The sequence below is a fragment of the Odontomachus brunneus genome, unplaced genomic scaffold, assembly GCF_010583005.1.
Source record: "Odontomachus brunneus isolate Ranch 3 - 2012 unplaced genomic scaffold, Obru_v1 Obru_scaffold_053, whole genome shotgun sequence".
NCBI classification, from domain to species: Eukaryota; Metazoa; Arthropoda; class Insecta; order Hymenoptera; family Formicidae; genus Odontomachus; species Odontomachus brunneus.
In genome coordinates, this window is record NW_022639503.1 from 1346273 (window position 1) to 1371367 (window position 25095).

At 37.0% G+C, this 25095-nt stretch overlaps 2 protein-coding genes across 5 annotated transcripts in view; both read right to left on the bottom strand.

Annotated features, from left to right (window-relative positions):
• Positions 1–335: 335 nt before the first annotated feature.
• On the bottom strand, positions 336–7828 carry LOC116845581 (ubiquitin-like modifier-activating enzyme 1). The gene is made up of 5 exons (XM_032818415.1): positions 6662–7828; positions 4782–5256; positions 3126–3633; positions 1684–2757; positions 336–1376 (listed from the first exon to the last, which is right to left on the bottom strand). Exons 1-5 carry the CDS (start codon positions 7083–7085, stop codon positions 651–653), a joined length of 3207 nt encoding a protein of 1068 aa, XP_032674306.1. The 5' UTR covers positions 7086–7828; the 3' UTR covers positions 336–650.
• A 1379-nt stretch (positions 7829–9207) lies between these two features.
• Positions 9208–25095, bottom strand: part of LOC116845594 (kinesin-like protein KIF12) — a 23000-nt gene continuing 7112 nt past the window's right edge. For 2 of the 4 annotated variants that reach the window (XM_032818445.1, XM_032818446.1), the window contains exons 3-16: positions 18396–18488; positions 18239–18317; positions 16955–17167; positions 16136–16273; positions 15792–15933; positions 15430–15524; positions 15015–15156; positions 13889–14007; positions 13361–13465; positions 13130–13259; positions 12544–12769; positions 12207–12351; positions 11551–11762; positions 9208–11105 (exon numbers count right to left, since the gene is read on the bottom strand). In XM_032818445.1, the coding sequence (XP_032674336.1) occupies positions 10673–11105; positions 11551–11762; positions 12207–12351; positions 12544–12769; positions 13130–13259; positions 13361–13465; positions 13889–14007; positions 15015–15156; positions 15430–15524; positions 15792–15933; positions 16136–16273; positions 16955–17167; positions 18239–18317; positions 18396–18488 (2272 nt within the window). In that variant the 3' untranslated portion in view covers positions 9208–10672. Of the gene's footprint in view, positions 11106–11550; positions 11763–12206; positions 12352–12543; positions 12770–13129; positions 13260–13360; positions 13466–13888; positions 14008–15014; positions 15157–15429; positions 15525–15791; positions 15934–16135; positions 16274–16954; positions 17168–18238; positions 18318–18395; positions 18489–23569; positions 23704–25095 lie in introns of those variants that run through there. The other 2 variants (XM_032818447.1, XM_032818443.1) reach the window with 2 other exon arrangements.

Below are 25095 nucleotides of genomic sequence, written 5' to 3' on the forward strand. Positions count from 1 at the left end.
AATTATTTATTTAATTTAATTATACAGATTACAAAGGATATGTCTTTTGAAATGGCTAACATCTTTCACATTTTAAATAGTCGAAAATATACTCTTCTTTCACAGAATCTTTATATTTGATTTTAACTATTCAGAAATTAAGAAAACAATCTTTTTTTCCATAAATTAAAAAAGAAGTTTGTTTCTACCAACCATACAAAAAGTGAAAGAATATAGCCATCATAAAACAAATATCCAATGAAGTAAAAATATGGTATCGAAATCAAATGATTTGTATAATTTCTCACTTCTAATGTTTTAATTTAAGCGTAACGTTAACTTTGAAATGCCTGACGAGAAAAGAAGATGGCAGAGATGGATCTCGGCCATTACAACCTAAATGGAGAATTGACCTCGCTATCGCGCGTGCTAGCTGCTCGAAATTACTATTCTAAAGCACTCTAGACGATAATAAAGAATTCATATCTCGCGCTTCAGACATGAAAATGAAAAGGAAAAAGAGAGTGCCTCACACAAACGTTTACGAGGATCGATACGTCTCCTCTGTGTTTTTTACGCGGTATTATCGTAAAATATAGAAATTTGTAGAAATCACTATGGCTAAGTCAGTTAAGTAGACATCTGGCGCGATCTGATGTTGTTCGTGCGAGTCAAGGTAGAGTGTAACGCACGTACGGCACCTCGACGTCGTTCCCGTCCTCGTCGTTACAGCACAACTCAAAAACGAGGGCACGCACATGCGGCTCGAGCTTCTTCTTCGACACTTTCTTTACCACTTCAGACATTAGTAGACCCATGCGCTCTTGACACTTCGGTTTTGCCATAAAGAATGAGTAGAGCATGCATATGCCCTGCGATAGCATCGTGACCTCGAGATTATGACGCTCCTTGAAGTAGTCGAGAAATTCTTTGAGTGTCAATTCGCCTTTCACTTCGAAACGATCCCACAGCGTCCATTCGATGTCGTAATACTTGAGTTTGGGTGCAGCGATTGGTTCGCTGAAGCCGAAGAATGGTAGCGCTAGATTCACGAAGCCGTTCTTATAAAGAGCTAGATCACGCACGCCGCGCGTGAGCTTGTACAACTCCAGGCAGACAAGACCGGCTACTACGGACGTCGTGGTGGCAATCGCTGGTATGATCTTACCAGCGATCAGTTTGCTCTTATGCCGATCGGCCGGCGAAATTTTGTAGTTAGTTGCACGCAGATTCGACGCTGCGACGATGAAGTCGATATGGAAATTGGTGTCGTCATCCTTTTCAAATTCCTGTGGGTAGATAGCCAATCCGTTCAAGTCCTCTACCTTTGGTAGCTCGTCTTGCAATTGCGCCAGCCGCTCGTGATCGATATTACCACTGCCGTTCGACACTTGCACCTGTATAGAAATTCTTTGTTAGTTTTTTATTTCGAATATTTTCAGTAAAAAATTAACATTAGCGTTTTGAAACTACCAAGATTTGTTCTTTTTTTCAAAAAATTTGTGGAATATTTAGATAATATTAAATCTTTCAATAAGAATTTCCTACAAGAATTTTGAGAATACTTGATTATGAATATTTGTAATAAACGTTAAAGTGTTAAGGTACTTTAAGTTTTTTAACATTTCTAAAATAAATTTCCGATTTTAAGTAACATTCCACATGATTCAAAGTTTTCAGTAATCATTCTAAATGTCTCATTACCTGTGAGTCTGTCTCGGCTATCTTTACGCCAGATTTAGGTGTAAACTCTGGCACCTTGACGGTGGCTAGGATATTGGCGATTTCTTCCCTGTCGCGATTGATGGGAATTCCGTAAACTTTGGCTTTGAGATTCGCTCCGGCAACAATATAATCCATATGAAGAGGATCGTTGACGTCGAAGACCAACGGATCCGGGCAGCGTTTAGGGCCGGACCAGAAAGGCTGACCGCTTGAGGTCACCTGATCCGGCGGGAAATTGAACAATAGCTGACGGATCTGATTGCTATATTGTTCTTGCCAATGACAACGTGCCCATTCTACACATTCAGCGAACATGGTAGGCCGCTCGTCGACCAGCGCCGTTTTCACGGACTCTAATACTTCCAATGGTTGTACACCAGGTAGCTTGAGCGTCCGCTCAACAAACTGCGAATCTGAGATATACTGCGCGGCGTTCTCGGCTGCTTGACGGAATAAACCCTCGAAACTATCGCGGGCCCATTGCAGTGTGTGCTCGATAGCATTGGGGAAGTTTTTCAACGTACAGATTGGTATGCTTTTCTCCGGCGGGTCCTGCGATGAGCTATACGATTCGGTGAGGAACGGCACCACCACTTGAGTGTTGCCTTTAGTGCCGAGAGTACCGGATTCGAGCAGAGGTTTGCGATAGTAGACACAACGGCGGTCCATGTAAATGCGCGCATTCACGTTGTCCAGTGCGTTTGCCACGCCATCTAGCACTTCGAAGAAGTCGTCGTTGTAGATCTTCTCTGTCTCTGGGCACACGCGATTCTCATGAGCAATCACCTTCATATCCGGATTCATACCCTTTATCACTCGCGCCGCTGTTGACGATTTGGACTGCTGAACATCGGAAGGCCGGAAAAGGAACTGTCGATTCAGATTGGACTTCTCGATCAAGTCCATGTCTGTCACTGTGACGCTGCCGCTTTCCGCACCTACGCCAATCATGGCAAAGTTCTTGAGTAACTCGCAACCGATTGCTCCCGCACCCACAACAAAGTATTTCAAACCACCAATCTTTGATTGAAATTTCCGACCAAAAACAGCCACCTGAAAATAAAACATGTGTTAAAGATTGTCAAATAATTAAATTACAGAGATTAATACTTCACTTTTTTAATTAGAATTGTGTCAATGATTGTATGAAGATATTTCAATCGCATTTTGTTAATTGCTAATCGTAAAATAATACTATTATCAGCTCACGTTTTACAGAAGTTATAATAGTAACTTTTACAACTCTACAAATTCATTAATGCAAAGCGTAGACGTTTACAATAAGTTTAAAAATTGCTTATTCGAATTTTCAACTATTTTTTTAATTCATTCTTTACATAATTTATGATCTCGAAATAATTTAAAGAAACAGATATTTTATTTATTAACCATAGTAATTCAAGACAATTTTATCGTCGTACCTGAGAGTCATAACGAGATCCCGTGGGACAACAATCCTCCTCGGTAAGCTCTGAACGATCCGCGGGCAAACATTCAATCGCATCAAAGTACAACCACTGGTATATAGGATGAAACTTGCCAGAGCAGGCTTTCATCACTTCTTGGGCGACGATACCGCCGATCGTGGCATTCATGGGGTTTAAGTCGCCGGCCGACACCTTGGCGAAGGTGCCTAGTAACTCGTTGTTGATCTCTGTTTCGAAGCCATATGTCTCCTTGACTGTGTTGGCGATTGTGACAAACTCATCGGCGTCCGCCTGGTTCCACGGCTGAGGCAACGTGCCTTTGGCAGACTCATACTGATGTAGAGCCAAAAAGGCCAAGTGTAATTGTTCCGGATAATCGAACTTGCCGAAATCCGTGATGAGGAACTCGGGTTTTTTCAATGCGTCCTCCAGCGATATAAAGTGCAGGGTCTTCGGCATTTTCACCTGCGTTACAATGCCACCTCGAATATACTCGGAAAAACTGTAATTATAACGAATTAATTAATTACACATTAAATATCAATGAAAAACGAATATTTTATTTTACTTCTTTTTTTTTATCATAGAAGAGATTTTTAAAATTTTTCTATAATAAAAATGAAAAAAAAATTTTAATACTTTATGTGATAAATAAGGAACTATAGTGTGTTATTATAACATAATGAAATTTTCTTTTATTATTATATACATTTTTTGTATTATTATTTGGTATTTTGCTCCTTATATTATTTATGGTATAGTTAAAAGTTGTGTGAAACATTTCTAGAGAATCTCAAGACTTTTTTATAATTTAATGTAAAGGAGAAGATGGTAATATGAAACTGGATGGTAATATGAAACAAAGCTAATTTTTTAAACAATTGCTGCAATTTAAACAAGTAACTAAAACAAACAAAAAGAGTTTTTATCAATCATCAAAGAGGTCTGGCGTCAGTGTCACGTTGTTTATAGTATTAAGGAAAAGTTTTATTTTTTTTTTTAAACTTTTCACAATATTCAAAACATTTTTCTTTTTTAATGGATAAATCTAACATATTGGTTATAGTTAATTAAAATAATAAAGTTAAACTTCAAAATTACAGAGTTAGTTATTTAGAAATATGTTTCCTATTTTGAGATTAAACAAGGTGTTCCATATTATTATATCTGAAATTTCCATGTTTTATACAGTGAATATGATATTTTTATTTCCAGCTTCTGCCCATTTAGGCATAAGGGACTTTTTTTTACATAATTTCAATTATTAAACTTTATTTTTCTAGTTATATAAAAATTTCTTTTTATTTTAATTTTTCTCTTGTAATTTTTACATTTAAGGAATTTCAATAAAAAAAGTTATTCTAACATTAACAACTTTACAATAAAAATTTTTTATTTTCATGCTTGCTTTGTATTACATTCCTATTTTCCAAGATCCCACCTTTGACACTACTTAAAAAAGTTTTACGTTCTTTGAATAGTTTTTTTCTTTTCCTATGAATATGAATACATTATAACAGATATATTTGCTAACACTTCTGACAGTTATTAATGCAATTATTGCATTTAATATTGAACTTTTCGTCTAAAACTGAAAAGTGACTCATATTCCCACTTTTTCCTCTACATTTTTAATTGTCTGTGTCTCACCTGGCAGTGTCGCCGATGCTAAAGGTATACGGTCCAAGTACTTTGATCTTAATTGGTTCACAACCATTCAATTCAGTCATACCCTGCACCTCAGAAAATGTCACGTAATCGCCATCCTCCATCCCATGACGTGTATCGTCTAAACATGTGACGACACCCTCGCTGTCGCGGGATATACTAGCGACCATCGTACTCACTGGCGGCTCGCCATTGGTATCCACAACTGTAAATGTTTCGCCGAAATCGCAGAACACCTGAGAGAAGAGGCCGCGAGTGTCGGCGATAATCAGGGCAATGTCATTAGCCCGAGTGATTTGCGAAATGCGCTGCTGCTCGGAGAGCGACGTTTCAGTCAGTACCACAACTTTAAACTGCTGAATGTATGAATCATTCAGTGGTCCGGAGTAGTGACGTGTTGGCACATAGTTGTTCAACTCAGACAGTCGCTGGCAGCATGCAGCTGCACGATTTTTACCTGCAAAATAATGACAGTGTTAGCAATATCTAAGCATCAATCTGCATAACCATTCTCATCAGTTAATTCAGACTTTTAATTAATTAATTAATTGACACCACCCCAATAGATTGATACATGTAAACCTTACAGCAACTTTCAGTATATTAAATCATGAAATTCAGCAATCTTAAATTCTTTATGATTAATTGCATTCATATTTTTTTATCATATAGAATAACAAAATAGAAATATAAAAAAATAATCAAAATTTTCTTTAAATTATACATCACATTAAAAGTAATATGAAAATCTGAGTGTAATTCTTTGTAAATTTGTTGCTGCATTAATATCAAAAAAAATTTATATTATTGTATAATGTAAATTTAGTCATTAATTCAATACAGTATATTTACACACACAAACACAAACACACACACACACTTCATAAATGTAACTAAAAAAAAACTGTAAAATTATTGATTATCTCATGTTGTGATTATCATTAAAATCTATCTGGGCAATCAATCAGTTAGTCAATTTTTAATTGAATTTAGTTATTTTTTAATTTATTTTAACCTTTTTACTTCATCCTATTTATTGTAATTTTGTCTACTTTTATTTTGATTAGCTACTTGAACAACTATTATTTTCTAATTTTATATCTTTTTGTCATACATTTTAAATAGTATCTTTTAATAGATACAATTTCAGAAAAAATAACTTGTTATTTGTGACTTAAGTAACATTATGCAAGGTAATCTTTTCATGATGAGTTGCACTAGTAACATATACTTTACAGTTTCACATCCTATTTTAATCAGTATGATGAATAACAGCAAGTGGATTGTGCAATGAAGGTAAAATTCATGCAATAATGGCAGTGACTAAGTTTTTATCTCAATTTAAATCTTATCATCTTGGAGATTATCCTTTGTGAATTTATCGTCATTTCTAAAGTAAAGGCAAGCTTTCCACATCATTCAAATAAATTTCCTTTAACCAAAGAACAATAATCTTATCTATAGTGAGCTGTACAAATTAGTTACTTCTCTCATACATATTTTCAAAGTTAGATATATAGTTATGTACATTTCAAACACAGAAAATTCAGCTCAAGCTAACTTATACTCATTTCTACCAATGTCAATCAAATCTTTATCTGAGTTTAAACTCCTTCTAGACAAAGACTTGAGGCCTGTTCTTTGTAGCTGCAATATATTGAAGTGAGACAAATATACGTTTTCTCACTCTAACTTATTGTACTAGTTCAGCAGTGCAGCTGACACAAAGAACAGGCCTTTGGAGTGAGATGAAGGTTTTATTGTTGTTGGTAGAAACATTAAAAAAACAGTTAAATCCTCTCACTTATCCATTTCGCGCATTCCATGTCTCTCGCAGTTTGTTTCCTTGCTTTGTCTCTTACCTACGTCCGCCTCCGTAAGATAGAACTGTGAGCCCAGGTCAGCCAGCTTACACACAGCGTCGTCATGCAGAGTGACTGACTTGACACCGCCAAGGATGACATTCTTGGCTATCTCAATTCCTAGACCACCCAAACCAGAGATGAGCACGTCCGAGGAAGCCATGCGACGCATTGCCTCATGGCCGAGCACATAGAGCTGTCGCGAATATAGGCCCTCATCGATCTCCGCCGGGCCGCCGGCACGTGACATAGTGCTGGAGCTGGAGCCAGAGCCGCTATTCGTGGAGCCGTTAGCCTTCGCCATATCCGCGTTCGTCGTCAGCGGCTGCTCGTCGTCGGTACGTCCCGTCGTGCTGGCAGCAGCAACGCGTCGCTTCTTGGCTGGGGGATCAACGGAGCTCTCCGCCACCTCAGCACTAGACATCGGACTTCACGGAGTCACGCCGTCGATTACGTGTGCCCGTCGATTGTTTCCCCTGATAGTTCCGTTCTTCGCGCTTTCTTTCTCTCTTCCTTTCCCTCCCTTTACGTCTCACTCACTCTCTCTCTCTCTCTTTCTTTCGCTCTCTCTCTCTCTCTCTCTCTCTCTCACACACACACACACACACACTCACTCACGCTCTCTCCTATCGCTCGCTCTCACTCTTTTCTTGTCTGCTTTTCCTCCTTTCTCTGCCGTCCGTCAGCTATCCCACCGATGCCGCAACACGCACACGGCCTGACCACGTAGCTACACCTCGGCTGTGCCGACGGTGACGACGACACCACGAAGAAGACAGACCAGCACGGACCGTGCACAAACCGATCTTACACTCGCTGTTGCCGCACGTCGCCTCTCACCTCCTACTTCACCACCTCCGCCGCCCCTCCTCCTCGTCGTCGTCCGATTCTTCTTCTCCCACCTTCGCCACCGCCGCGATCGCCTTTGTGTCTATTATTCACGAGCTGTCTTCTGCTTCTGCGTATCCGCCCGGAGACCAACGTCACCGCCGTCACTGTCACCGATAAACCTTCCCGGAGAACGTTAACGATGCTCTCGAGAACCACACCATTCGAGGATGACCATTCGACGTACCGACGCTTTCACGCTCCTCACCCCTTTACCCTCTCGCGCTCTTTTCTTCGCTGTTGCCACACGCAGCTTCGGGCGGGTTCGCCGGCTCGTTCGTGATCGACTTTACATTTGCTCCTTTCACCTACACTCGCTACACTTTGGTCATTTTTGAGCAAGAAACACTGTATTATGCAGGATTCACACCACGTCCGATGTCCGACGTACGACGTCCGATATCCAATAGGAGAACAGCTTTCTAATATAGAATTCAATTCTCCATTAGAAAGCTATTCTTTTATTGGATATCGGACGTCGTACGTCGGACATCGGACACAGTGTGAATCTTGCATTACACACAGCTATTTTATTAGTTACTTGTTATCTCAGAGAATATCTTAGATAATATGTAGCCAATAAAATAGCTTTGTGTACATAGTGGCCCATATTCTGAGGTTGCCTCTTCATGCGGCGTAATGGCTCCTGCACACAGGACGCGGTAATGCTTGCCGCGCAGCGGAAGTTCGCGCGACAGCCAATCAATATGCTGCTTTCTGTAATAACCTTCTAGCTCTTACGGAAAAACAACATATTGATTGGCTGTCGCGCGGACTTCCACCGCGCGGCAAGCATTACCGCGTCCTGTGTGCAGGAGCCATAAGGCTGAGTTCCCACTGAGCGCGTCACGAGTTAACCAATAAAATCGTTCCACTGGAACAAGTGCGTCGTGCGCGCGTCATCCCAACTAGAGGATTTGATTGGTTAACTCGTGACGCAAGCAGACGACGCGACGCGTGACGCACTCAGTGGGAACTCAGCCTAACTTGCGTAAGCATAACTTACGCCGATCAATCATATCTCTCAGAATGGAATCCCATGACACGTATTTACGCGTTACCGCATAATCAATCTTTCTGTTCTTTTAAGCTCAGTTCCACAAACTCTAGTTAACTTATGCCCAATTCTTCACCTCCGGTTAACTTTATCTGCCAGTTATTCTATTGGAATTGACTAATTATATTTATGGTTGGCAAGATTAACCAATTATGGAAGTACAACAGGCACGAACCAGACGTATTTTATCGTTACCATCGCGAAAATGCACCTAACAAACGTAGTAAAGGCGCACTTTGTTAGATGGCGTCTCGAAAATGCATCTAGCTCTGGCCATTGAAATCAGGCTGGTGGCCTCTCTCATGCTTTTCTCTGGTACTGGCAATGAATTTCGGAACGCGCGTGCAGCCCAAGAGGGCGCCTTTGCGCGATTTAAATATTTTAATGTTTTGAAGGACAAGACGCGTGTACAAAAAATTTCGTTGAATTCGGGGCGCGGATGGGGCAGGTATCGCAAATCGTGCTATTCGTTTTATATGAAATATTTAGCGGCACACTACGTATTCGTTGGCATCGCTATACTACAATCGAACACGAGAAACATAATGACAAGAAATAAGAATAGATGACTTGATTTCGGTAAAAATTTGCAACATTTTTTTTGTAGAATGGGGTAACTTGCGAAAACTATGACGATGTTTTTTCGCGCGAAGCTCACTTTTTCGCAGTATTAAAAATATACGCAGTCATTCCAATATTTAAAATTAATGGAATATTAAGGAAAAATAAGTTCGATAAAATATAAACTTGTGAAACATACGAGGATTTCGCAAAATGTCCTTCCTCGAACGCAAATCAATGCGATCAACAAACAACACTCGCCATTTTATCTTTAACATCCATTATTTCAAAGACCTTATAAAAGAAGTACTTCCAGTGTAAGGAGGCTAGAATATACAGAGACGTAAGCGAAATAAATTATTTTTATTTCTCCAACTTACGTCAAGTTTACTCTCCATATTGTAGACTTGTGTCTTTAGGGACACATAAATATAATGATATGATCTAAATCTAAGGAATGTTAAAGAAATAATATTTAATAAAATATAGATTTATGGAAAAATAAGAAATTTGAAGAGATCGATTTAAAACGCACCCATATGCATATTTTCTTCCAACTCATTTTCATTTTTCATGAGCTTTAATTTATCTATATTTTATTTTGTACAACTCACGTCTCTTTCCTCGTTCGATGTCTTCGATGAAGACATATAAACTAAAAAGATTTTATTAGGCTTCATTTCACAAGTGTATCGAAATATGTTACAATTAAGATTAGGTGTAATCGTATATAGGACTCAACAATGACTTAGGCCCAATTCCACAATTTATTGTAACTGGAGTTTAACTCATTAAAGATCTACCCTGCCAAACTTGTATAATCACATTATTCATATGCACAAGAAAATTGACTAATCTAATGTAAAATATCTCAAACATAATGTCTAAAATTGGGACACAAGACGACTAAAAGACATCTTAAAGATGTCTATCAGACGTTTTACTTAAAAATGATTGGAAGATGTCTTAAAGACGTCTTATATCCTGAGTTTAGACATTATGTTGTCTGGGATGTATAAGAGGTATTCTTTTATTGCATAGATCATAACTGGTTAATTTCCTTATATATATGCAATATGTGACTATATTTGGATAGGCCTTTAACAATTTAACTCCAGTTAAAATAAATTGTGGAATCAGGCTTAGAGTAGTCGTTAAGTCAGTAACGACTTATTGGACTTTATTCTTTATGTACATTTAGCTAAATGTGGCTCGTCCATGCTCAAGTTGAAATAGTATTCTACAGAATCTTTGTTTGACACAAATAAGACTTATAATCAACCTGCCACACTTAAAACTAAAAATATGCTTAGAATATGATCCAATGGCTGCGTTCATATACAATAAAGAAAGTTGCTTTGTAAATGTTGTAAAATTTGTGAATCTGATTAGTATATAGCTCTTAGATTCAGCCAAGATCACATAACCAACCAGATTCACGAAGTTTACAACAGTTGCAGAGCAGCTTTTTCTGCTGAACGCAATCAATATCATTATATCTCGTCCTAAAAATGCCCGTTTTCGTCATCAATAGAGACCGGGCTGCCAAACGCTCTCTGGTCATCCTTGCCGGCATTCTTCCTGCCGCCCTGAGAAGATTTCCGATCTTGCGATGGTTCCTGTGTCTCGAGGGATGATTTGTCCGATGATATCGGCGGAAAAGGTGCGGTGGGGGCGATTGAATCCGCAGTATCGGGGGCGGAATTCGCACCCTCCTCCAAAGGTCCACTTAGAATTGAATCGGGTGACCCGTTAGATATTTGCTCGACTGGCATCACGGTGTTGCTGGTCGTGGTGGTGATGGTTGTGGTTGTAGTTGTGGTGGTAGTGGTCGTGGTCGTGGTATCATCCACAGCAGGCTCATTTGATCTCGTCGACAGAAGTTTATTCTCCTCAGGGACTATCGAAGTGCGCCTCACAGGCGTTTTGCGCTGAACACTGTCACCGTGTATGACTTCGGTTAGTTTAGTTGATTTTGCTCAGAGTCGAAATGAATAGCATCAAATGAATGAACATGAAAGGTGATATCTTCGACAGTGACAGATGTATGATAATCAGATTATCTCTCATTCGAGATAAAATTCAGACAGAAAGTTTTATTTTTAGAGTTAACATATATCGATTAAATTCCACAATCATTGGAATTTTTTGCACATAGAGACACAGAATCGCTCAAGTGCCACGTTTGATGCAATTTAATACAATCATTTATTATAAATTGTTATATTTGAAATAGAAGGCCTTTTTTACAAAAAAAAGGCTAAAGAAGGAAATATCTTTATATATAATTGTGTGTGATAATATATAAAATATGAAAAAAACAAAACAATAAAAACGAAAATGATAGAAGCTTTAAAAACTATTTCTTAAGAAAGTTGCTTACTTATTGACATCTATAGGGGAAATTCTCTGTTCCGGGCTGATCATAGGTCGATTGCTATTGTCCCATGAATTGTGGCGACGATGGTTGTTCTTGTCTTTGTAGGCTTCGGCAATATTGTTGTAACTACCGACGATCCTACGTTTGTCGAGCTCCTTTAGAATCTTTTCTGGCATACTGCCAGCTGATCTGTACACTGCGCTATTGATTGTATGCTGCATAGGCAAAAATACATTAACGATATGAGAAGTGAAAACATATAAAATAGGACAAATAACGTGATATTAAAAATATCCTTTAAATGCTATAAAGTAACAAGAAAATGATATAGAAGTGTAATTATTATTTTTATAACAATTGTCATATTAAATCTTCGCAATCGTTTCAAGTGCAATATAAAACTTTAATATTTATAATTAAAATAAAGTTAAACAATTATGTCATTTCGCGAAAATTCATCATAATCATATGAATAGTTTTACATACTGTAATTATGGCGATTTTTTTGAAACGATAGCAAAATTTCTATTTGTTTTTATTAACATTTCATGTGTTCTATTAAATGTTAATAAAAATATTTAAATTTCTGTATGTAAATTATCTTTTATATAAATTATCATTACTATATTATATATATGTTCCAGTTAGCGAAATCGTACCCTCGAGAAGGAATACACCGGGCTGGGTGCGGTGTTCGGATTGGTCCAGACGTTCGTCGCACCAGGTACATCTTCATTATTATCATTTAATAATTCCGCCGAGTACGAAGGTCGTGCTGGTATTATGGGTGATCGACAGCATACTCTGTGTAGAATAAAATAATAAAATATAATGATAAGATAAAATAATAAAATATAATGATAAGATATATAGCATATATATAAGATATATAAGATACTAAACATAACGTGCATAATACAAACGAATTGTGCATTTTAACTTTTGTATTTACGCTTGTGTAATCGCGGAATTTGTAGCTAATGCTGTCGTGCTTACGAGTTTACATCCTCAAGCTTTCTCAGCAGTCTTTCGTTTTCTCGGCAAACGAGCTCCTGATCCCGTATTACTTGGTCCCTCGTAGCGTAAAGCTCTGCATTTTCGCGACGTAACGCCTCATTTTCGGTGATGTATGCTTGTATCAGTTGGCTAAGTTCCGAGCTCTCCATCTCAGCTAATTTTTCGAGATCCACTGGTGGTGGTGTCAGGGATATCAACCGTTCGGCTGCGAGATACATTTTTATAAGTAATCGATGAAAATAGTAGCATAAGAACAAATATATAACTATTTCTTATTCTTCTGTAAAGAAATAACGCATGAGAAGAATAATCGATTTGAAACTTAGAAGAATTCGTGAAATATAAAATTTAATCTTTCAAGATGAAAGATTAGAGTTTTTTATTATTGTTTTAAAATTATATTTAAATAGTCATTTTTGCTTTTCTGTTCTTCATTTTATCGTTTCATTTTTTCTATTATATTTTTTTCTCAGTCCGTTCATTTTTGCATAAAAACAAGTCCGCAATGTGTAACTATTAGTATATCTCTCGTATTATTGTTGAACGATTGATATAAATTAAATACTTTTTGACTCGCTGCGGATCTCATTTTGAGCCTCGGCGCTGAGATTAAGAGCAGTTCTCAGGTGGTCATTTTCGGTCTGAAGAGCTCCGACTTCTCGCTTTAAGCTGAGAATCAAAGCTTCGCGTGGATCCTGAAAATTATAGTTATTAATTCCCTATAGTCATTTCTCTTGAAGATCAAAACTTTTGTAAAGAAAAATATTACAGATTGTAGATTAAAATTTATACTCACCATCACTACAATTGGCTTTGTGAAGATCTTTTTGGCTCTCGCGGCATATCTCAGGGTGTTTAAAGTCTCGTTGGCGTTCGAACGAGCTGGCGAAATACAGGCGATCTAGAAACAGCCATATTAATATTATAATATCTCTATTAAGTTCCATGGATAGCAATTTTTTTAATAACGTTTTTTCTCAATCGCTATATGATGATACAAAATTTAAACAATCTAATATAAAAATTCTTCTATTATATTTTTTTTGCAAAGAGTTACTAGATTATCTTTCTCAAAACTTTATTTTTAAATGTTAGAAATCAAGTTTTATTTCTGCCACTCAATTTACTTCCATTCGTTTCAATCCGTTAATCTTCTCTAAAAGATTAACGATTCAGCTTGTAACGGTATTTAAATAATCCGTTTATGGCCGTAATATATTAACGTTTACCGCGTAAATAACGTGGACAACGTTTCCACGAAAAGACTATCGCAAGATCGACTTTCGTTTAAAAACCGTCACAACAGTCATGCTTATCTATTTACCATCAACGTAACGCCATTTCCGGCAAGGCTATCAGCCAAGAGCTTCGTCAATTTGCTATCCCGATAAGGGATATGGCCTGTTTTTCGTTTTCCATCGCTCAAGGAAGAGATGCAGTACCCTACGCAAATACAAACGTCATTTGTTTCGCGCGATTATTAATTTGGAACATCATCAGAAAGTAGATTCCAAAGTGTTTAACATGACAGTTACATGCAAAGTATCCAAGTAATAAATTGGAAATAATAGAATACTTAGAAACTTAGAAATACTAAGAATACTTAGAATACTAAGTAACTTAGAAATAATAAAGGAAATACTTTTAGCTTTCCGTTTTTCGATATATTCGTAATTTCACGTGTAGCCATTTCTTGCTTGAAACCGCAGTTATTTCTCAATTGTTAATGCAAATGCAATGTCATTCATGCAGAATGATGTTATATTCAACCATCCAAGATACCAAAGTATACCGTAGTAGTCACCACCTGTTTATCTATTTGTTGTAGTATCTGGTAATTGTAACGAAAGAAACGAGGAAATAGCAGGAAATGCGCGGGATAAAAATTAAGCCGCGAGAAATTCTCGTATTGTTTCGCAAGAAATCGCGAATAGAATCGCGAAAGTTCATCGATCAATTCTCTAGACGGAGGGAAGCTACGCGGAAGCCACGTCTTTCCACATGTCAGTAACTTAATAGTCCGCTATCGATTTCTTCAGCTATTCTAAATAATATACGCGCTGTAATTTCAATGTCGAGCGGAATCATTTTAATTTCGTCCGTCGATAAATTAATTATAGTTGCTATTCGCGGCGAAACAATTGCAGAGAGTGACGCGTGAATTTCCTTAATCTATATATATATATAACATAATGTATATATATATATAACATAATGTATTATATACTACATAGTGTATATGTATAGTGATTACACATAGTGTATAAGCGGATTATTATTACAAGTAGAAGATACGACAGCGACAGACAATTGAAATTACAAGCTTTATTACGATTACTCGATATTAAAATAAGTTTATTTTTTAATTTTCTCCAATTTCGAGAATATTGTAATTATGACACATGCATATACATACACGCGCGCGAGAATTAATTTATATATTAATTTACCTAACACCATGAGACTCTTGTTAATGTTGTTTGCTTCTTCCAAGGTTTTGCCCTCACTCTGGGTTTTCTTCGTCATTTCGCTTCCGGCAAGGTCCACGAAATTGATCTTGCCTTGTTTCGAGATGAACACACCGTTCTCCATCTACAAATAAATTGATTCGTTTTAGTTTTCGACGTAAATTAATTTCATTGAAATAAAATAATTTTAATGAAATAGGTTCTTGTGCAATATTCCGCGTTACTTCTAGACTTTAATTTTAGACGCTTCATATTCGATACTTATTTTAATCACGTCGCGAGGAAAATATGTGTGTTTACACACACACACACACACACACACACACACACACACACACATGGCACACACATATATATGGCATGATATAATCATAAAAATATTGGAACATTCACTTACCGCTTGCTCCGACGTTATATTTACAGTCAAAATCGAGTGGCTCCTGCTGGAATATTCATTCATATTGTGCGTACCGATAGATCTATTCCTCATTCCTGCAGAGATGACAACAATACAATTATATTAAGTGCTAATTAATATGCGTGATAATAAGAAATAGAAGAGAGTAGACGATGTCGAATAGAATAGTTACAGCTTTGTAATTAATTTTCTCAAAGAAAAAATATCTATGAAATATTAATGGAAAATATCTCTCTAATAAAATATTCGTTAATTGTAATGTCAATTACTGAACGTGTAGACAACGATCTCGAAAAATTCAGAAATCTTGTTTTAAAATTGCTTATTTTGCAAAATCGCACCTTCCTCGAGAACCGCCAGTAGATCGTCCAATTCTTCACATTCCACTGTGAAAAGATTCTCGACGAAGAATCCGCGCGTCTTTTTACTCCATCGAACTGCCAACGGTTTTCTCGAAGTGCCAGGATTTAAGAGATCTATCACCTGTTTTTTAATTAATTTATTGTTTTGTCATCTCATTATTTTAACGAAAGAATTTGCTTATGACGCGATAGTCGTTTAACTCGTTTGAAGAAAACTCCGACTTATTTCATTTTGTGCGGAACGTATTTAAAAAATATGAATTATTTTATCTTAGTGTTTTTATCGATTAGTAAATTATTATTTCATCTTCGAAAAACTATACCTTCTCGTTGTAGATTTCCAGGAAGGAGGCCTTTAACACAAAATTGCAGTTTTCTTGTTCTTGCAGGACCTTAAATAGGTAGACGAAGGAACGGAAGACCAAACCGTGGTCCTCCGAGTATGGATTCATCTTTTCAAACTGTCGCAAAAAAAGAGAATATCGATTTCATTGATGTATTAAGTTCAGGAGCAATTTCGCTACATTTACTATCCCACCGACATGACAATTTCCTGTTCTACACTTTTTATTCTGATTCGTTAAATCGTTTTATCCCGACACTTTTCGCTGTCTTATCTGTCGATGAGACACATATGACTCTCTCTCGTTTGGCTTTTTCATTACTTTCATTACTTTGGGAGACGCACTATTAATTTTTTTTAAGCACCACCGTTCCGTACGATACTTACGTGACCTATCGAAATTTCAATAGCGCGTTTAATCGAGAGCCGGCATTACGTGTGACTTAGACGCGTCGTATTATCTTATCTACGAAAGACAATCAACTTTAACCTTCCTACCACCAGTACGTAGGTATCGATCGTTAACGTCACCGCACGTTTCACGTATCCGTTGTCTCCTGCATGTAGAGACGGCCGAGTCGCGACATTATAAAAAAAAAAACACCGCACTTTGCGTAGCTTTAAACTTTTCGATGTATTCTTTTTTAGCATCTGAATATGATATTGTAGCGCGAAGGACAATCGATCTCGCGCGTTTCGCGCGAATTAAACAATTTCTCTTCCGAGAATATTCGAAACACGAAATGAGAAAATTTCAAAGGATGAAAGGATTAGGATGAAGGTCTCCCTTTTTACTTACGAGTCTCGGAGGTCCGGTCAGTGTGTGTGTCTTGCCACTTCCGGTCTGTCCGTAGCAAAACGCGGTGCAGCTGAAACCCTCCACCGCCATTTCGATGAGGTTCTTGATGCCGGAGTATTGCAGGATGTCCTCCTGCGTGGCACCCGGCTCGAAAACCACATTGTAGGAGAATAGCTTCGGTTTCTTGTCGCCGCTGCTCGAAACCGCGTCGCACTGTAAATATTCGAGGATAATGAATACAAGATAAAGTAAAATAACGCTCTTACACGCGAGGAGAGAATATTATAGTTCTTCCTTTTCGATACAAATTTTTTTCAATTTTATGTGTACTATTTCTTTTATTTCTATGTTTATTTTTACTATTTCTATTGTCTTCAGTGATATAGGAATAGATTGCCTAATCTGTAATAATAGTCAGGAATAGAGTAAGGTTTATCTTGCTAAGGAACATGATAGATTGTTCTAATAGCACGTTTCAGTTTCTAAAATATAAATAGCAATATATGAAAGGATAATAAGTTATTGCAGAATGCCGATCTATTCCTCGATTAAAAAATTCTACAGTAACTTTTGCTACAAAATTTTCTCCGCGCTAAACTTGAAGAGTTCGAACATCGAACTCTTTGAACAAAACGATCGTCACGCGGAGAAAAATGTCAGTTCGTGCAACCGAATGAGGATCAGATGAAAATTCGGCCACGTGAAATGGATGTCTCTGTGACCGCAACCAAAAACACTTTTCTGCATTCAGTTGTATTAACATTTCAATTATGTTTTTTCAATTATATTTTTTCGTCTAGTCCCCGATTCAGTTACACGAACTGAAAGTTTTCTTCTGTGCCCAAAACGAACATTTCTAAATAAAATCATGTTTCATCGAAACGAAGCGTGCAAATTATTTAGAATCTTGAATAGATACTGCATTGTCGTGTCGCTCTATCCGAAATAGAATTTACAAATTTAACACGATCGAACGAATTCTCGGTTTACACGGAAAATACAACTCCGTTAGTGCGACTGAATTTTCCATTACCTGGAGACCAGATAGAAAACTCGGTCATAGGAACAGAAAGGTTCCTGCTCAACCAATTGCTCTCAGTTATCTCAACCGAGTTTTAATGCAGCTAAATATTGAGACAAATGTTTTCGGTTACAAAAATAATTATTTCCTGTCAGCGAATTTTTCGTTTTCATTCCGGTCCCCGTTGAGTTAGTCGAACTGAAAATTCTTCTCCGTGTTTAGAGTAGAAATTTCGGAGTGGAGTTTCGTATTTTCACACTCACGTATATTTGGCCGTCGCCGGGAAACTGCACGACCATTTCGTCGCCGGATTTAATTTCCTTGTTACTGAGCGGACGAACCCTGTGAACAAGCGACGTACGTTATTACGACTTTATTTTAATCAAGCCAACGACATTAGAGCGAATCGAAGCTAGATACCTGACTACGACATTTATGTTGTTCTCTGGAAGCAGATGCTTAGTCGCGATTACCCGTCTATCGCCGTCTATCAATTTTTCGATGCTACCAACCCTGAAAGCACACCGCGACATTATATATTTGCCGCACATCACCGTTATCCTATCACCGTTCCAGTTATGTTCTATTTTCGACATTCACGGAAGAATCCGTGTTTTGTATGAACGTGGCGAAAGATTATGCGAAATATCTCACGATTACTCTTTGATTGTACATTACATTCAAATATCACCCCGTGAAACATAAATTCCGATGAGATAATATTATCGAGGTAATTATGCAGTTTAGGGGACCCACTTCCTATGACCTTGTCTGTTACATATATTATCAAGAACACCCTCCTGAGTAATATTCAAGAGGTTTTAGCCGTCGCTTATTGTTTATTAAAAAGTTATTAATAAAAAAATTTTATCAATTAAATGTAATTTTTACATATACTAAACATTAAAATGTGGTAAACATTACACGTATACGCGCGAGGAAAGAGCTTCGCCCCTGCATCCCCTCCCCAATAAATTAACCCTAACCTAACCTATCATGTACGGTTTAAAATATTTCATTACATAGGTACTTTTTAAAATCGTATTAAGATCGTGTGTTATATTGAGAAATTCATTCAAATGCATGTTGATAATTTGGAACCTGTGTGTTACGTTCACTTGCATACGCACGCACACACACATACACGCATACATACTGCTCGCTTGCAGGCGCGCTTGCGGTGTGTCCGTGTGTTCCTATTATATTTAAATGATTTAACAAGCACCCATATAATTTTGCAACACTCCATAAATTAATGTGAAGAAATATGTGAAGAAATAAAATATAGAAGAAATATCATTCTATTTTTAAAACTTCAAATATAATAGGAACCACACACATACCGCGAGGGGCGGCGCGCGTGCAGGCGAGCACCCGGGTAAAAAAAGTTGATAGAGAACGATTGAGAACGATAGAATTTCTATCAATTTGTATTCTATAAGCTCTATCGTTCGCAAGCGTCAGCACCCTATCGTATTTTATCTGGTTCTATAAGAATCGGATTCTATTTGCATTATATAGGAAACTGACGATAGAAATTCTATCACTATCTATCGTATACGATAGAATACTATTCACATCTGTGAATTCACGAACCAAAATCCATATTCAAAACGACGAAAAACGATAATTTTATTTTATCGTTCTCTATCAACTTTTTTTTACCAGGGCAGTGTGTGTGTGTGTGTGTGTGTGTGTGTAGTAAGCATTTTTCTAGCTTACAAATTCGATGTTTTTGTATATACGGTGCCCAAAAATTACATTTATGCAACTTTTTTTGTTAATAACTTTTTAAGAAACAACGAGCGATGGCTAAAACCTTTAAAAGGTCACTCAAGAGGGTGATCTCTATCATATATGTTAAAGTCAAGATCATTGGAGATGGGTCTTCTAAACTGCATAATTACCATTTATTCAAATATTCTAATCCTAATAAATTAAGTGAATCCTAATAAATTCAACATTTCAATCATGAATATTGAATCAGAACAAAAATTCAGTTTACTTATTGCATAAAGTCGAGCTAATTTTTCTTGGATAAATTTTATAATATTCTTGCAAAGAGAACACATTTTTCTCTCGAATATATGATAATGAATTTTTCTAAAACTTGTGATGTGAATACATTTCTTACAGCTGTTATCAACAAAATATTTTTCGTTGAAGATAATCATTATTTAAAAGAAGATAAACTAACTGCTTTTCTTGACAATAAAACCAGCTTTCTCTGTGCATATGAAATATCTTCTGCCCTTTAACTGGAAATAATTAACGCTCATTACTCGGATCGAAGGAAAAAAGTGATTAATCATCGTTGAAATTAATTATCTTCGCGGAGCGAATATCGCGTGCACGCACATATCGCGTCTTTGTGTCACGCACGATTGAAAAATTCCCCGCCGCGCGTCAACGTACGAAGCTTTTATAGTTATTAACAAGTATGCGCATCACTGGGAAGCGGCGGTTATTATTACTATTACTACACATGTAATTGCTCGGCCGGCCGCAAAGCGGTTCTATTATTAAATTGGCCGGCGATCGTCTGGGTAATTCCGTAGATTAGCGGCCTCCGGCATTCTATGAATGCCCGATGGCGTACGTTCGATACTGATACGGAAATGTCCAGTCAATCGGTCGATTGACCTCCAATCACGCGCCGCGGTAACCCTCATAATTCACGAAGCGTGCACCGATCGAAGAGCGTTCGCGCAAATCGCGCTATATCGCGTGCCCACCCGGGTTTCGTTCTCTCGATCTCTCGGTTTCGTGTTCCGCGGTGCCGGAGCGAACATCCCCGAAGTCGGGAGACCTCCCTTGACGATCAATGATTCAGAATCGGGGCCGGTGTTGATAAATATCGGAACGTCGCGTCGATCGCATCAACGACAAACTTTCCTCGAACTGAGAATGCGATATTTATATTGAGCGCAAAATGTTTGGTACTTGTAACTATAACTACGTAAAGAAATAATTACTATAAATTATGGAAACTTTTTTTTATAAACTTCTACTATAATATTTTATGTTAGTGATGATAACCTCATATGCGTGTTATTACTACTACTGTCGTGTTAGAACAACAAGAAAATATGGTTAATACTAAAAATAATAATGGTTAATACTAAAAAAGAAAAAAAGGCAACATGTAGGTGAGTCATCTAAGATTGGATTCTAAAATATCTCTGTTGTTTTTTTTATATTAGAAGAAGTGTAAGTAATGAATTGTGTGGTTCGAATATTTTGCTGACCGCGCAATATTTCTCTCTTTCAATCACACAATTTATCCCTTACACATTTTTCTCTAATGCAAAATAATATGGTTAATACTAAAAATAATAATATAATTTTAGTTAGATCATTTTCTTCTCTTCGTGTATTTACACCAAGAAAAAAATTTTTTATATATATAACTATGAAGAAAAATAATAACTATAAATTATGGTCAACAAAATCGTTTTTCTATTAAATTTTTTTGTAATGTTATATTATTAATAATAATCTTATATGCTTGTTACTACTACCGTTTTCGTGGACAAGCAAAGAATATATAGAAAAAACTAGCTAAACTAACTAAAAAATAACTAGAATTTTAGTTCGATTAACCACTCTTTTCTCTCAGCATAACGAGAAATAAAAATAACGCGATATAATTCAAAATTAAGAAGGAAAAGAAAGAGAGATATTCAGAGTTAAGGTAAAGTTCTGATTTTAAATAGTTGAAAAATAGAAAGATTAGGTTCTTTTTTAATTAATAAAGATACCAATATAGGGTTCCAATCGTACTTTTTATCATTGTTTCAAGTATAAAAAAATTATATAAAAAAAATTAATTTTTCATCCAGGTCTTCTATGCTAAGTCGTCGGACGCGTTTCTAACTGGTAGACGAAATTACAATACGTGTAATAATCTGAAACAAATAAGACGAGGAAATTAAAAAATTGCATTAAACTTCCTGGAAGAATCTAAATCTTTTGGAAATTTCTAAAAAGTTAGTGTTTTCTCGGGATATTAAATAGAACATACAGTAAATACAAAATATCATTGATGTTACAATGTCAGTTCAATCATATGGTATATTATGTAACTGTTACTTTGTTATATAACAAAGTAACATTTACATAATATACCATATGATTGAGCTGACATTGTAATATGGATGATACTTTGTATTTACTAGGAAGAAAAGAAGAACAGAGAGGAAAAATGATTTGTAACTTCAAAATGTTATTTTGTTAAATTTCGACTTTCTATATAGAACAAAAACCCATTCTCCAGCAAATTTAATATAATTCTTAAATTCTCTCGTCCCATTTTTTTCAAATTATTACACGAGCTGTAATGTTGCCCATTAAGCGTCCAGCAACACTACGCTTAGCACCATGAACCTGGGTGACGAAATTTCTATCTTTATTAAAACAAAAGAATAGTTTTTTACGTTTGAATGGTATATATAGTCAAATTTCACATATTAATATCTTTCTTCATCCTAGAAGAAAAATAAATGTAAATAATTTCTATTTTTGATGCCATCTAAATTAGAAGCTGCCCTTAATAACTAAACTTGAATCTAACGGGTCAACAATGCAGTTAAGGTCTTGGCTTCGCAGGGCTGGGTCTGAAAATTACCGGCGCGCCGTTATTCCGCGTGCCACGTCGCTGATCGCTTGGTATCGCGCTAATTTTCTTACGCCTTCCTGGCTGATATTTATGTTTTATTAATTTCGCGAGGTCGCCGAGGGAGGTGGAAAGAGTGAAGGGTTACTGGCACTTGTGGGAATAGCCTAGGCTGTGCAGCAATTGCGAGCCTGACGTGTGCGCGAACGCGACCTCACCACATTGTAAAAGCGTTAGTGACGTGAAAAAAAGAAATCGCATGTGGACGAGCGCGTAGAATATGCCATTTCCATATCGTAAAACTAAACCGCTGTCTTTTTTTCGCGCTGCTAAAGCCGAGATACATCGAATATCATCGCGTGCGAAAACGACACAAGCTCCTCATATCTAAGAGAATCTATCTGGTCCGCGGAAAGGAAAAATCATTTTTTTTCTCGTTGTATCCCACTGCATTCCCATCGACGAGGTTGCGCGGTCAATAATCGCGAGTTGCGTAATTCATTGCGAAGAAATGATTGCATGAAAAATGTTCTTTCGATATATTAATGTATTAGTGAACAGTTGAACTCGCAATGCGTGACTAATGTACTTGATCTGCTCGACTCGGTCGCATAAATGTTCCCGGGACTCACTTATTCCATCAGTTTTATTATTTCACTAATTTTATTTTATTTTTTTCACTCTTTTGCAAATTTCACGATTGTAGGACGAGCAAGATGGCGTGGCGTATCCTATTCTCTACATGTACGTGAATCGCGGGCTAGGTGAGTCATTGTTGAAGTCTTTTTTTGCAGTAATTATGCTAGCGTCGTCGCGTACATTGCTCCCGCCGAACTCGGCAGTCGTGAAAATCGTTCGATTCTCCTCGTGATTCTCCTCGTGACTTGCAATTTTTCAATGTCTTCCTCCTGACAGTAATTAACGTACGCAATCATACGCGCATGCACGCACAATACAAAGGACATAGCGCGTGTTTTACCGTGTATTTCGTTGCTGCTTATCGATTATGGGATCTTGCGACCTCTTCATAGTCACACAGTCGCCAATAATGACGACACAGGCACGCAAATATCTCGATGTATCGTTTGCGCCTTCATTTTTCTTTCTTCCTTTGGTTCAATTGTGTGCGTGCACTGTTTACATCGACGGCAACGGGCTTTCATGGTCACGGCGAAGCCAGATGAGATTAAATTGACGCGCGCTGTTCAAATATAGTCGCGTGTTTACCATAAATTCTGGTATGCCGCCTTTGTTGCAAAAGAGACATCGCAATACGGCGTTTTTATATATGCGACGATACTCCGTGAAATATTTAAATGTATTACAGAGTACACAACGTTCGCGTGATACGCGCGTTTCATCGGAAAATTCTATGTGAAATGCCTAGTGAAATGTGTTCGCGCTTAGATCTCTCCTGCATTTTATCCGTCGCGCGACTTAATGATCTATCTCATCAAGGTCCGGTTCTTTCAATCTCTTGGTAAACTAGGTAAACTGACAGTTAACATATGTCTGTTTTCTAATTTGAAAGAAAAATAAGGACAGACACGTAATTGTTAGTTTATCAACGGGTTGGAAAAATCTATTCCAAAAGAAATTTCGATTATATAGAAAATAATTGAAAGGCAAAAGAAACAACAATAAGATAAATCAAACAACAATAAAATGAATTAATAGCTCACTGTAGCCACTGTTCAATCGCTTCATTGGAGTTGCATTCCAAAACGTCTTTTTTAAGAATTTCACTGAAAATTCATAGTACATGTAACGTGGACTACAGATTTTCAGTGAAATTTTCTTCAAAAAGGGCGTTTTGGAGACTTAAATCTAATCTATTAAATATAAATTAGGTGAAGAAGAAAGTCTGTTCTTTAGTGTTTCTATTCATACCAATGCAATCTGATCACATAATAATCTTATTACAATACTAATGTAATATTTTATAATAATCTGAAATTGCGTATCGACCGATTGAGAAAAAGACAGAAAAAAGAAAGAGAGAGCGACCATAAAGTCCCGTAATCGATAAGTAACATCGAAGCGCGCTATATACTGTATATACGCTATATGCCATAAACATGTACATACACATTTATCGTCGCACGTGTATGTTGTTTTATGTATTGACGTGCGTGAGATAGAGTTTACACAGGCATCCCACATAAAATTGAATACTAGCTCGCAAATGCTAGTTACTGTCTTTCTTGATAGTGGCGTATTGTCATCTCTGTCCTAGATCTTCGGAACGATTTCCAGCTAACTGTAAATTTTTCGCGCCGGCTTTCCCGCTGGCGTGCACATTTTTTTTTCTTTTCACGAAACCACGACATATCGATCACGTAGTTTGGAGTCGCGCGAAATTGCTGTCAATTTCGAGATTGAACTCGAGTGAAGTTATATCAGTCGCGTAAGTGAAAAACAATATAAGTATGCGAAAAATTTTGTAAATTATCATTCATATATATATATATATATATATATATATATATATATATATATATATAT